This window comes from Ooceraea biroi, chromosome 1, assembly GCF_003672135.1.
Source record: "Ooceraea biroi isolate clonal line C1 chromosome 1, Obir_v5.4, whole genome shotgun sequence".
Taxonomy (NCBI): Eukaryota; Metazoa; Arthropoda; class Insecta; order Hymenoptera; family Formicidae; genus Ooceraea; species Ooceraea biroi.
The window spans coordinates 3,867,917-3,882,877 of NC_039506.1; the positions used below are offsets into that span (position 1 = coordinate 3,867,917).

General features: G+C 31.1%; 1 protein-coding gene across 3 annotated transcripts; it reads left to right on the forward strand.

Annotated features, from left to right (window-relative positions):
• Nucleotides 1–106: 106 nt before the first annotated feature.
• On the forward strand, nucleotides 107–12,582 carry LOC105280456 (protein spire). 3 transcript variants are annotated; one of them, XM_011341032.3, is made up of 16 exons: nucleotides 108–792; nucleotides 905–1,560; nucleotides 1,708–1,739; nucleotides 1,839–1,962; nucleotides 2,098–2,252; nucleotides 2,421–2,639; nucleotides 2,888–2,917; nucleotides 3,567–3,827; nucleotides 4,478–4,619; nucleotides 7,270–7,563; nucleotides 8,280–8,404; nucleotides 8,749–9,004; nucleotides 9,638–9,945; nucleotides 10,373–10,621; nucleotides 10,792–11,114; nucleotides 11,477–12,582. In XM_011341032.3, exons 2-16 carry the CDS (start codon nucleotides 1,242–1,244, stop codon nucleotides 11,718–11,720), a joined length of 3,081 nt encoding a protein of 1,026 aa, XP_011339334.1. In that variant the 5' UTR covers nucleotides 108–792; nucleotides 905–1,241; the 3' UTR covers nucleotides 11,721–12,582. The 3 variants fall into 3 exon arrangements, with proteins under 3 accessions (XP_011339335.1, XP_011339334.1, XP_011339336.1); XM_011341034.3 differs by having other exon boundaries at nucleotides 116–792; nucleotides 7,270–7,530; XM_011341033.3 differs by lacking the exon at nucleotides 2,888–2,917 and having other exon boundaries at nucleotides 107–792.
• Nucleotides 12,583–14,961: the final 2,379 nt, after the last annotated feature.

The window sequence follows — 14,961 nt, forward strand, 5'->3', positions numbered from 1 at the left end:
ATGTCACGAAACGTCACAGATTTCGTTCCCAGCTGTCTGCCAAGGCTTTAGCCGGAAAAATACGATAGTACAGTTACAGTGTTTACATTCAAAATATAAAAAGCACGCGGAAGAATGTTATCTGTATTACCGACACTGTTCTCTCGTATTATTTGTACATTTTGTGCTTTGTCCTTATGAAGACAAATAGACGGCTTTGCCAAGTTGTTTTTCGATATTACTTTAACTGATTGTTTGGCAACGTCAGTTGAACAATAGTTCAAATATTACACAGAAACAATGACGTATTTAGTGTTCTCGCACACTGACACACATTACACACACGCACGAGCATACGGGATAATCTGATTCTCGCTTATCGCGATTTTTCTGGGAACATCGAATATCGTTATATCGCTAAATAAACGTCGATACCGAAGGAAACGTGAGTGCGGTCGCTTCTTGGAATCCTTTTTGCGGGTCCTTGATATGGATTTCTCGCGTAAGAAATCAGGAAGAAGGATGACAATTCAAGAATTAGCGCCATAGTGATAACCTAGAGCGAAATTTTGATATGCTGAGACCCACAAGACGTCATATGTTCGAACTGTCATCGTGAGTGTGTGAATGCGTACAACGTTATTTATTGTTATAATTTAGCTCGGTTATCCGCAAGCAATTAGTGCCAGTGAGAATGAGGATAACGATTTAAGGATAAGCGGCATAGGATAACGATTATTATTCGCCAAACTTCGATCTTCATACGAGCCAAAGAAACGAGCTTTACTCTTCTTTCTAACCATGTAAAGTAACGTGAGTAACATTGCTTATCATTGCTGTTGTTATTGTCGTAAATTGATCGCGGACAATCTTTAAATAAACACACAGAGTTGCTAAATCCGTACACGTTGCTATCCTATTTCAGATGATTAGCAATTATTTGTAAATTTGCAACTTTTCTTGTTAATTCGGAGCATCAACTTGAACACTTGGCAAATAAAGTTGAGAACAACGTTCTTCATAAAACTAAAAAAATATCTAAAGTGCAAATTGTGAATACTTTATACAAGATTATGAATGCACGCACGTGTTACAATTTAACGTGAACAATTGTACAGAAATACTATATCAATATTTGAAATGATTTTAAAGAAGATATCAAAAGATATATGTAAAATAGTGAATGTATAACGAGAAGGTCTATTGTGTGCAAGATCAATATATCAATTAATATATCTGTAAATAAAGAACAGTTAGACACAATGTCGAATCTTAAGAAAAGTATAGACTGTGATCAGGGAGAAGACACAGTGTTTAAAAGGAAGCCAGAAGGAACAATAAAGAAAAAGGGAAACTCTTCAGCTCGACCTAAGTGTAAACTAGATTCACACGGTTGTCTAAATCTTCAAGACATTCTACTAATGTTGGACAGTCCTATTAGTCAAGAACGAGCATGGGCATTGTGTTATCAGATATCTAAAGGCCTATCATGCTTAACAGAGAACAAATTTTATGAGATATCGGAGCTCTCACAAATTGTGCTGCATAAGGATGGCAATATCTGTCTTGAAAATTTGGCAGGTAAATTGATAAATAATTAAAAGTTATAGAAACATTGTTATATTATAATGTATAAAGTAGTAGTACATAACAAGGATTTATAATATAAAATAGAAAATATACGATATATACTATAATATATAATAATTGATGGTATTTACATTGCAGGTTCCAAGCAACCTCTCGTTCCTGAAGAAAAGGTAAGCACATACTCTTTTTTTTATGCAATATTCAGGTATTTTTGTCTTACAAAAAGTTAACGTTAATTACATAATTTAAACTGCATTTTCTATTTATAGGCGGTATTCTCATTAGGAATGGCGATTTTTAAGGCCTTGGACTTTGGCTCTAATGCGGGAGAGGAAATAGCCTTATCACCAGATCTAGAAGCTCTCATTACATTTATGACAAATTGTAGTCGAGGTGAACAAATTATCTTTTTTTTTTCTTACTTTATCTTCCTTTTCTTATGATATTTAATTAAATAAATGGAATTTCAAATCAAGATTTTATTCAATGTAAATAAACATGTAAAATATTATTTGATTAAATTACTAGCATCCGAAGGCGATGTAGAGGAACGTTTACAAGAGACTGACGACGAAGGTATTGAACGGGACTCGGGTGACACTGATGCAGAGGATTACATGATGTTGAAAACTACTGAATCGTACTCGGATAGTTCCATGTGTACTTTGAAAACAGTTATTCAAGTAAGTTTACTTTTACGTTGACTACAATTTTATTTATTCTATATGTATAAAGTGACATCTTGTGAAGCTACAGTCTATTTTATAAAATTATATTTTATAATCATAATTTTGTATTTTATATATTTCATATTTATTAATGTATAATACAAGATTTTGCCCGTATTTTAGATATGTACACGGCATGCGCAAAGCTTGAATGAGGATGCTGATAATTATTATCGAAATGTAATACAAACATTTGTAGAGGAAGCTGTCAATCTCTCTCAATTCTTGGAAAAAGTGATTGTTGACAAGCAATCACGCAAGCAAGATTTGTTCAGTCCGAATGAAGTCGATCGCACCTCGACTTCGTTGCAAAACATTGATACATTGGATTTTAATGATTGGGTAAGTTTACTTTTTGATAAGAATATACTGTACAAAATATTTCTTCTAGTCAATTTTTTTGTGAAGAAAATTTGGGGAAAATATTTGAAAACTATTTTGTTGGCCAATGTACTTTTAGCAGCGAGTTTTGTCATAAGCAAGATACACAAAATATACAGAAATAAATTAATGTATAATATATGATAAATTATTATGTATAGAGATTACGAATGAGACTTATTGATTGCTAATTGTGTTTATTCCTGTAGACGGACGTTAGAATTTGGAGGGCTATACAAGTACGTTTCTTGCAATAAAATTTACTGTACTTGTTGATCTCGTTGTAGGTGTATTATCTAATTTTATTTGATGGGATTACTCTATCCATATTAAGATTATTGGTATCAATACAGTATACATAAAATGCATGATAACTGCATGCAGCATGATGATAATCAGCATATTAGCACTTTTATATGTAGAACAAATCAAATTTTACATTCAAAAATCCATATTTTATTTTAAGAGTATGATTTATTTGTTATATAAGAATTATATGTAACTATATATATGATTTATTAGTTAGAAGAATTATTATGTAACTATATATGTTATTGATGACATAAATGATGTTTTATTCAGTAATGAAAAGAATCACAGAACACATTTTATAGATCGTTACTCTTTATTTGTTGTGATATTTCTAATTACTTTATTTTGTGGCAACGAAAATTATTTTTTCATTATTTTATCCGTTATCGTAATAATTTTTAAAATAGATTACAAGTTTATAGCATTGCTTTAAGAAAGCTAAATTCAGATATTATAGCTGAAAATGTTCACGTTTCATAATTCAATTAAAAAGTGTATTAACGCTATTTATTAACGTACTTAATATTATAAGAGTTTTTACTGCTAATACTAGAGTGTCATTAAATGTATTGTCAGGCCAGATTTTGGGTCCAAGTTATCGGCGAACTAAGACGAGGAGTGAAACTGAAAAAAGTTGAAGCTAATTTAAGCTCTCGTGCGTCTTTGCGCGGACAAGGAAATCGTCCAGACTACAAGTTGACTCCTTATGAGGTTTTGATGGATGACATCAGGGAAAGGCGATATCACCTCAGAAAGACGCCACCAACCCCGCCTTCAAGAAAGGATGCGCATGCCATTATTCTTGAATTTATTCGAAGTCGACCACCTCTAAAAAAGGCAAGATTTGCGGATCCATTCAGGGTCCAAATAATTAATTTATTTAATGTTGATTGTGCTGTTTGCTCCATTGCTCGAAATAACATGAGATATCATTCTTACAGGAGACTATGTATGAAATTATATTAAATTCTGAATTAAATTAAATTTAATATATTGATATTATTTGAGAGTCTGGTATTTATAGAAATTCTACGCGCTGATAGTATTAATATTATTTGAAATCTACTCAATTTTGTTTCTGTACAGTCGATGCCTCGTTGCTTATATTTGTTAAATCAAATTTTTTGAATACGTAAAAAATAAAAAACATGTCCTATCATTTTTTATAATTAATTTTGTAGTTTAATTATTTTATTCTTGCAAATAATAGTCATGCAAATCGCGTTCCGTATATAAAATGTCTGAAATTTATACAATATATATACAATACAATATAAACTTGTAGACTTAAATGGATATATAACGCTAAGAAATATCCACTACAAATCTGAAAATTATAAAGTTCCAAAAATCCGTTTTGACTATACGAAAACATCAAGATTAAGGGATTAACGTATAAAAATAAATAAGATAAGAAAAACTTAATTCAATTGTTACAAGACTGTTTGTATTATTGCTGTACTTATTACTTGTGTTGTACTGTGCAGGCCTCCGAGAGACGATTACGACCATTGCAGAAGGAATGTACTCTGAGAGAATTGCTCATGGAGAGCATAAAAAAGCCTCCAAAACCTCTAAGACCCTCCGGTTCGACACAAAATGCTCCCAAAATTAAAAAGATGTTGACATGTAAGTTCATGCATTTTTATATATAAAAGTATAAATATTAAAGTTATATTACGTACATGTATGCAAAGAGTTATGTAGATATATAAAAGTTGTACACAATTCCCATTACATGCAATTAAATCTTCTTGCTCTGAAATTATAAAGGTAAAAACTGAGAGATAGGATTGTAAGGATGAAAACTATTTAATAATACATGAGAGAAGATGTGTTTTAACATTAATATAATAAAGCTGGAGAAATTACTGCCATTTTAAGAGAGATTAAGAGAGTAGATGCATAAATTTTCCTGAATGTTAAAAATAAAGTCTTTACACTTGATTATCATTATTAAAAGTTTATTTCTATTTATCATTTCAAACGGAAATAAACGCAAAGACATGCGTGATTATTATACCTATTTATCAATTGATAATGAATTGCACTCAAATATTTGGATCACTAAACTATTTGAATCTATTAATCTTAAGACTTCTTCTATTTCTACAACTGCAAATGTTTTAATTTGATATCAATTTCGACTGGACTTAGATTTAGATTCGAATCAAAGACCGCGAGAATTCGATATTGAATCGTGCCCTATGGCGCTTTAGGAATCGCGATTTAGGGCGCTACGGGCGCGGAGAGGAAGAGTGAGAGAGAAAGGGGGATGAAGAGAAAGAGAGTCCCGGATACGATGTAGACGCGATCAATAACTGAAAGCGTGCAAAGGTGAACTGACGTTGCTCGAAACGTCACCAGCACGCCAGTCTAGTCGGATGTCAACCCTTTCTCGCGAGTTCTGCCCTACCTGGACGATAGTTGCATCAATGTGCATTTTCCTTATGAAAGTCGTGCTCCTTTGTGCTCAAAATATTTAAAACTCTGTAGAACAATGAATTGTTTAATATCTTTAATGTGCAAGATCTTTCTGTGAATAATTACGCGAGGGACTTCGGTCAATAAGTGCGGGGAATGCGAGCAGTTATTCTTGTCGATCACGTTTTATAAAAAATATATGTAGTGATCTTAGAATTAAAAAGTAAAAAGGTAAATGAAGTAAATAAAAATCTATTATATGTGCTTTAAAAAAAAATACATTCTGACATATCGCTCGTGAAACTTTATTGAAACATTCCATCAATTAGCAGAATTTAAATTTTATCTACATTTCTTGATAATTTTTATTGAATAATTTTAAAAAATCAAAGAAAATTCTGAACTTTAAATATATTTTATGCAATTAAAATATGGATTATTTATTATTATAGGATCCAAGAATTTGTATATTTAAGTTAATAATTCGAGTTTTAAACTACTGATTTAAAAATTCTGAACTTAGTTGAGTAAAAAGTTCAAAGAATAAATGTTTCTAAAAGAATAAGGAGACCATACAACCAGATATTTAATTATGTAAGATACACATAAAATATTAAATTTAAGGATTTACGAAACATCTCAAGAAAGTGTAGAAAATATGAGTTAAAAATTAAAGTAAAAATAAAATGTATAAATATGAAGTCCAAGAATTCAAATAATAGTATTATTTATTGATATAAATAAATAAATAAATGAAATGAAATGAACACACATAAAATATAATCTATTATCACAAATTTTGTAATTTAGGTATTCAATCTAGATTTGAATCTAAATTTACTTATCTATAATTTTATTATAAGTATAAATTCGTATAAATTATATGTATATGTTACTGGATTCATGATTTATAACTTTAGAAATCTGAAACTAAGGATCTCCGAAGAAGGAATTAAAAATCAGTGGAATTTTAAAGATCGGTTTCTTGAAGAACGTGTAATATGAAGAAACTCCTGTGAAGTTTTCATAATGGAATACGATTATGGATTTATTGACTAATGCAAGTGTTGCTAATTCTTTCTTCTCCGAAATTGTCTTTAAGAATTTTATGTATACGAAATCTTCAAAGATTTTTTAGATGTACTTTTCAAAACAATAGAAAAAACAATGCATCTCAATCTTCTTTTATCATAAAAAATTTAATGTCAACGTAAGATCTTATCTGTTTCTTTTAAGATTATTATCATTAAGTCAAGATTATGCTTCTATTTTCATCGTTCTTGCAAAAGTAACATTCTCAAGGAAGTAAAAAAAGTAAAGATGTAAGATATATATAATCTTAAATACAGAAAAAACGGAGAAAAATAGAATAATAAGCGATAGAGCAGGATGATAAGTTGTAACTATCATTAATAAATAACGCAAGCTCACCTTTTGACATTTAACGATGCCATTGATGTCATCCGGCCTGCTTATCATATTTAATATTTTATAAAAGAATTTCAGGAAAACTAATTTTAATATATTACATCATATTTAAATATAATATATTAATATATTATATTTTAATACAAATATTTGTTTTTTAATCCATTATCGTACAGAATAATTCATTTTCATCAAATGGAATTCAAATTAAACCGTTTTTAGAATGAATTGTTTTCAACAAAAGTTTGGTGATACAATATAATTTCTTCAATTTTCAAAATCTAATGTCTTTCAACTTAATATAATAGGAATGTTTACGTAATATTGATTGATAAGATTAAACTTATAAAAATAAAGAAAATTAATCATGATGGAAATTGAAGAGTGAGTTTACGTTGTTTTACGAGTAATGTATTGAATTTTTTAGACGACGCAGGCGGCGAGTCCCGCATGATAGTCCTCGGGGAAGTGCCACCGACGCAGCCAGAGCAGGAGCAGGAATCCGCGCAGGATGTTGCGGCTCAATGGTTGCAGTCGGAGGATCAAAAGTCGGCGACGTCAGCAGCCGGTAGCAGTGGCGTCCTAACGGCAGCGAATCGCAGCAAACAGGATGTGCCACCAGTACCGCAGCCGCGGCAAAGAATGATTAAGGAACGGCCCGACATCAGGATCACTTCCAACAGGAATCGTAAGTCGCGTAGAAGGCGCATTACGGTTGCAGGTAATCATCTCATTCATCATTCTCATAGTCAGTGGGTGTAAAAACAATTCGTAATTCAACTAATTACAGAACCTTATACAGTTGCATTCATTAGCTTCCATGAAATAGTTTATACGTTCTATTTTCTGGGGTGTCTGGAGTAAGCGTCATATAAATAAAACTAAGGTATTTTGCATACTTTACGTTAAAACAAGATTGCCTTTTTGATGCTAACATTTCATATTTTTCTATATAGATTATATAAATAAGCTTGAAGTGCCACGTATAAGGGTATCTATGTATGTCTATATGTAATATATAAAAGCTATATATTGTATATAAAATAATTATTATATGTTTGTGCTTATTTATATGTGTATAAATTACTTAACATTTATGTATTAATTGAAGAAGATCTATTAGTGTAAAATAAATTTTCTACATATATTTCTATTTAATCCCTATTATCGAAATAAATAAAAAATTAAAAAATAGTCTTTGCAGAAATTTAATCAATCATAATCACAGTGAGGCATTGTCATTTCATGTATCTCTCAAGAAACTTGTCGCATAATCTCTTCCATAATTTTTAGATCATTCCCAATCGTTTCATTGCCTCATGGTCGCATAACAAACATAAATAATAATTCTAATATTTTTCAGAGCTTGCGCCATTTAGTACCAAACTTAATTTGATAATCATGTTAGAAATAAGTTGACTTTAATCTTTTTTCCAGATATAGCTCAGAAAGGGGATGATATCAAAGAGTATGAATCATCGACGATACCAAAACCACCTGGAAGAAATCTGGATGTTACGAGACGGCCAAAGAAACTGATACCTGTCGATTTCGATTTAAAGGTGTGTTTCTTTTTATAGTTTTATGACTACAGCATAAAAATGTATAAATTACTTATTTCTTAAAAACATATAAATTTCTCTTTTTTTTATTTATAGCAATGGTATCAATAGATTAGTGTGCATTAAATGTTGATTTTATGTCAACAATGTTAGATAGTTTCCCAAGAATATATGAATACATATAAACTAAAACAATTCAGTAATACTTTCCAGTAATGTTTTAATGCAAAATGCGTTTTTACCAATTTTATCAACCAAATGTAGAAAAAATTACAAATTCAAAATATATTTTTAATTCTATATCTCTTAAATTTGCACTTTATCGGATATTATTTTCTGAACAGTTGGATGCAGAAGAAGATGATGATGATTACAACGATGAGTTTGAGGATCAAACAAGGTTCGAAGAAGAGGACGAAGCCTCTAATTATTGGCACTTAAAGGATTATACCTTTGGAACTCGAGGCGTGCAAAACGGGCACAAGAATCACGGGCAGAGGGACGATGATGAGGCAGGATCCGCAAACCCTTGGCGAAAAACTGGTGGTCTTCGTTTAACTAGGAACGAGTATCATCGATTCTGCGATGCTCAATTAGAATGTAATTGTTACAAATAATAATCGAACCTTTCTTCCTTTCTTATTTTCCGTTTATAGTTGTCTTTTGTTCTTCCTGTTTATCCTTCTGTTTTTCTAATTTCTAATATTACTTTTAAATAACCACAATATTTATATCGGTTGTGTGTATCGTATCGTGTACGAGTTTATGTTGGGGATGGACACTTCAATCAATTTAGTCGATTGTTTTAATAAAAATTTTAAAGGATAATTTCTTATCTAACAATTTTTTGTTTTCAATAATATGAATAAATCCAATTTTTATTAATTTAAAGTTAATCATGTCACTTGTTGTCTTTACATTTTTTAGTTTTGCACAAACATCAATGTATCAAGTGTTAGCATATTCCAGATTAAATCTAGACTTAAATCTTAAGTCTTTGCCAAGGTTTTGCTTTATAACTTGAAATTTGAAGAATCTAATTTTGAATTCCTGGTTATAACTCGGATTAACTAACAAAACTTTATCAGTTCTAAATATATTTTCAATTGAGCATTTCAATGCAAAGCTAAATTTGATTAATCCGAAGCGTATCAAAGTCAGAACCGTTTTGAAAAAAATGCTTTATATTATTTTATCTTCTATGCAACTGAAATCTTTTTATTGGACACACAGCTTATGATTTGGCGACGCAATGTCCTTCCCGAAGGGCATCCGCAAGAAGACACGCTGCAAAATGCCCCCTACCACTAGCATCGCTCATGGGGACAGCTTCTTTACCGCAATCGAGACCGCAGAGCCGACAGCGCACCGGGCTCACGGACTCGACGTTAAGTCAAGGTCCGAGTCCCAACATTAGTCTGAATCCCAGCCCAAATCTCAGTCCGCAACCGCGGGCACCGAAACCACGGCGAGCTTACACAATCGCACACGAGACTAAGGATGACAAAGTTCAAAGCGAAGAGTGGGAGGACGAAGATAAGGTAATAAATGCGTACACTGTGGTCTTATCTTTTTTAAATGAATTTTGAATATAACCGCGGAATATAACAGTCTATATAAAATATTCCAAATTGAATAATATAAGAATTATATAGAAAAGTAATATAGAAATATATAGGTATTTCAAACTTTCTTGAACAAAATTTCCTATGAGAAACTAAGAAGTGTTTTGATGTCTTTGTGTTCGTAAAAAGTTCTACTTCACCATGTTTGCCTCAATTCAATTTTAAATTAATAATTGTTTTAATTAAAAATATGATATTGCGAATCTGTGCAAGGAATAAAACAGAATAATAAAATAACGAGAGAAGGAGACAAGTGCGCGTTAAAAACGAAAATTAAAATACCTATTCTGAAAATTTAATTACGCCAAACCAGATATTAAAGACATCTAATTGCATGTTACAGAAATCGACGTTAGGAGATATGTTGTTGGATGAAAGGCTGTCGTTAACGTTAGATGAGATCGTGCATATCCGCAGTGTGCTTACGAAAGCCGAGCTAGAATCCCTTCCTGTGGAAGGACGCGTGAAGGAAGATGTGGAGAAGAGACGCGTATGTTTCCTCTGCCTGAAAACACGTTTCGGATTGCTGGGTCCTTGGGGGCAACGTTGTCGTTTGTGTAAGAGGACCGTCTGCGTGAAATGCTACTCAAAAGTCAGTATTCGATTTTTGTGCAACATATATATTTCTGATTAAAATCGAAATATTCTCATAATTACTAAATAATACATATTAAATTTTAATCGATCAATTTTTAATTCGCAACTTTAAGCGATAACGGAATTGCATTTATGATTGAATTTGCTGTCTTCCGGTTTCTCCAGATGCGAATACCAACGGAACAGTTTGCCCGTGTGCCAGTTGTACTATTGTCTCCTGGATTATTACTCTCACCTACGGAAGCGGAAAGTGGCAGCGGCGGCGGCAGTGGCGTTGGCGGTGGCGCTACCAAGAATTCATGGCTAAGAAACACGGGAGCGGTTGGCTCGGCACCTGCTTCTCCCGCTTCCAGGCGAAAAGATTCCGCATTGCGTAGTGGTACACCCACTTCAACGCCGACGATGACACCTGTTACTACACTGACGCCAACATCGACGCCACCTTCTCATGCGCGTCGAGAAATGGAAAGCCAGGGACTGGAGAAGAGGTAACGATGTAGTTTACATATAAGAATAAAAAGCTTAAATTTCATGAAATTAATCATATATATTTTTTATGAGAACATTTAGTACATAATATATCGTCTAATAGGTATGTTTTAATCGTATAATAGGCATTTTAATTGAATCTAAAAATCTGCAGAAATGTAAGAAGAGTTTATGAATCAGTTAAAGACAATTTAACACTGTATTTCTCATATATAGTGTTGTAGTATTTATTCTCTATTAGATGGACGTTTTAATGCGTAAAGTAATTGTTAATATTGCTTTATTAAATTAACTTTATATTATATGTATCCATATTTTATACGTGTTATATTGTATGCAATAATTTTTATGCTCCACATAGATGCTACAAAGCTAGTGGTAGTCCTGCCGCGCTTTCAACCACGAAAACATTCTCCACCTCGAGCGGGTCGAGCGCTGAGCAACGTATGGCGGTGGAACGGCTGCGCGGCGTCGCCGTTGTCGTCTGCCATGACTGCCGCATCATGGTCATCCAGATAATCAAGAGCTCGAGAGTAACGCGCGCAACGATACGCAACAACGTCATCTCCCGACTCACTCTGAACCTCTCGCCAGCTTATGTCTAATTATCGTGGCTGTTTAGTGAAATTTTCATCAGAAACCGGCTATCGTTTCTCGCTGTTATCCTTTTTCTTTTTTTCGTACGAGTTTCCCAAGGATTCACGGTTTGTAGTTTTCGTATCAGTATCTTGCAACAGGAACAATTTTACGATTTAAAAACAGGAAAAGGAGATGTTATACGATGCAGACGCAAAATAGGACACTTATTCTCTTATAATGTGAGTCACGGAATTAAATTTAGTCTTCATTGCAAGGTATTGGTAATGTGTATAAAAAATCTCCCTCATGTCACATCGGTAGATGTGTTCGAAATACGTATACAGTACTTAATTATTATTTAAAGTCATGCTTTGTGCGTTGAGGCATTTGTTTCAGTTTAAGAGTCTTTTTCTCTTTTGAGGGTGATGAATATTTGAGATGAAAGAAAGCCAACCAATAGCACTCAATTATTTCTTAAGATGTGGATATGATTATAAGTGCCTCTATATAATATGGACTCCGTGTAGTGGTTCATGCAGTGATTCAGAGCCTAACAGATGCACTGTCTATTTAAAAATAATATACAAATAAGAAAAAAAACAGATAAGATTGTTATAAAATAAGATCATATAAATTTCATGATCTTATGGATTTCAAGAGATTTGGATAATTTATGCTCTCAAATTTTCTGAAATTAAAAATCTACATGCGATTCAACGTATCGTGCTTCCCTTTAGAATGTATTTTATGTTTGTACATATAAAAGTATTTCCTAGATACGAAAATGATTTTCATATTGCAAAGCTTAAAAGTCTGTAGAATTAGGTTCTACAAGAAAAGAAATTATACGAAAAATTACGTTCTATGAGTTATACAAAAGTCCAAAAATTAATTCTGTAAATCGTAGATCTTTATTTTATATTTGATGTAATAATTAAGAATATATTCTAAGTGGAGCACAGCTATGTGTGTATACATATATGTTGCTTGTTCTTTATTAGACAAATGTTTCAATGCACAAAGTAATATTAATTTCTCGATTAAATTGTACAATATCTTACATGTCCATATTTTATTTATATAACTGATTGCATATATGTTATTTATTTCTGTAAGAAAAAAATATTAATTTAGAAGATATATATAGGTATAAATTTATATTATGTTATTGTTAAATTATTATAATACTATTCCATGTTATATTATTTATTATTTATGTCATTTAAATGTAAAAGTACCAAAGATCTAAGAACTGGAATAGTTAAAAATCGAAAAATTCGATTAAAAAATTTGTAATATAAATGTCAAATAATACACAGCCACAAATCCAAATATCGGAAGATCTAAGGATATGCTAGAATTTAGATGTCAAAATGAATATGAAGCTCGAAATAAGAATCTCGATTCGACAGGGATTTAAAACAGTAACGAATTAACGGCCTAAAGATTAAAAGAATAGAAAATCATAAGTTTTTAGCAACAAATTATGAGAATGTATCGAAGAAAAAGTCTAAAATTGTAAAAATTTAGCGAATTCAGACAGTGTACATTCAAGTAGGCACGGTTGTACACGCAGTTATATATTTAAGTTATATAAAGGTATAAAGATTTCTCCTGGTTTCTTAATTGTATGTTGCATCCCTTTTTCTTATCAAGAGTGATACTTAATTACAACAGTTTTGGTAATCTAGTCCTGAATATAAATAAATGTTTGAATTCGTAACTTCTGCATATCCTTAGATTTCAAGATATTTAGTTTTACAAGAATCTTGATGCGTACAATAATTACAATATTGGATATTACAATATGTTTCAATATCATATTAAATATGAGAATATTTGGCTGCTTATTTATATGAATATTTGCTTTTCGGAGAGTGATTATTATTTATTCTTTAAAATAAACAAATTTCATTCTTAAGTCGATTTTTGAAGATACATAATTTTGAAATTATTAGCAAAATTTATACTCTCTAATTAACTTAATGTTCAATTTTTTGTTAAATGATTTATACTAAATATTGCAAATTTATGAAAAAAAAACAGTATGATATTAATTTGTTTAGCTTTTAAAGAAATATGCAAAATAAAACGAGCAAAAATTAAAGAGAGTATGCGCTATTATTAGTCCTTTTAGGAATGGAGGCAGAACCAAATGGAGGCAAAGCCTTATAAGAATAGTGATCAATGATAAATGGATAAATCATGTAGAATGCAGTTTGCTTGTAAGATATTACTGTTGATCTTCCACAAATAATAACACATTTAAATATGTTCAAAACTTAATTATATTCTTCGCCGATATACAAGATATTCCAAAAAGATAAGTACTAGTAGCGCTTTATCCATAAAAAAAAGTTGACTTTATAAAAATATAATTTGTAATATCATTTTTTTAAATCGATATTACAAATTTATATTAAGATTTTTATTTATTCTCATTCGTGAAAAATTTGTCACTCACTCGCTTTTCATAATAATACAATACATTGACAGTAATCAAGGAGGTTTAGATCTATGTATGTCCATAGTTATAATTTACAAGTTATCAGTATATCGCGATGCACTTGACATTAAACCATATTTCTGTAATTCTCATATTAAATAACTCTCATTTAACTACATTTAGTGCTTAGCGGAGTGCTAAGCAGAAGAGTGAAATAAGGACCAATATTTTTCAGCAAATTAATGAAAAGATAAAACGCTTTCACTATGTTCTACTTCTTTTTAAGATATCTTGTATAACAAATAATAAAACGTTCCGAGAGAAATTGAATGAAGGGGCAAATATCATAGAAAAAAATACAAATGTGAAAATTATATCGATACAATTTATATATTATAACTATATCTTCATGTCAATGAATAAACAAATAAATTTAATAGAAAACTTTAGATAAAATGAATGGAGGAAAGAAGATAGATATAAATGAAATACATTCACAATGCATGTCATGAAGGTGTGGAAATAATATTAATTGATTACACCTGATGTGTGTTGTTAAATATTTAATAGTATTAATATTGATAAACATTAATTAATTGTTCTTATTACATTGCATTACAAGAGCGCATAAAATATATGAATCACGATTAGTTGGAGTGTATTAATTTGATATATCACGTGTTGCTTGCGCATGCGATACGTATATATTGTATTACGCAAAAAATATTATACGAATTACGTTAATTGTACATATTGTAAATGACTTCTTTTACATTGTAGGATATGTCTCATAACGATATTTATTTCGGATAATTTTTCTA

Coding starts and splice junctions, on each gene's coding strand:
- LOC105280456 (XM_011341032.3), top strand. CDS start 1,242: ATGTCGAATCTTAAGAAAAGTATAGACTGTGATCAGGGAGAAGACACA. Junction 3,828..4,477: donor GTCGACCACCTCTAAAAAAG/GCAAGATTTGCG, acceptor TGTACTGTGCAG/GCCTCCGAGAGACGATTACG. Junction 9,005..9,637: donor CTGCGATGCTCAATTAGAAT/GTAATTGTTACA, acceptor TTGGACACACAG/CTTATGATTTGGCGACGCAA.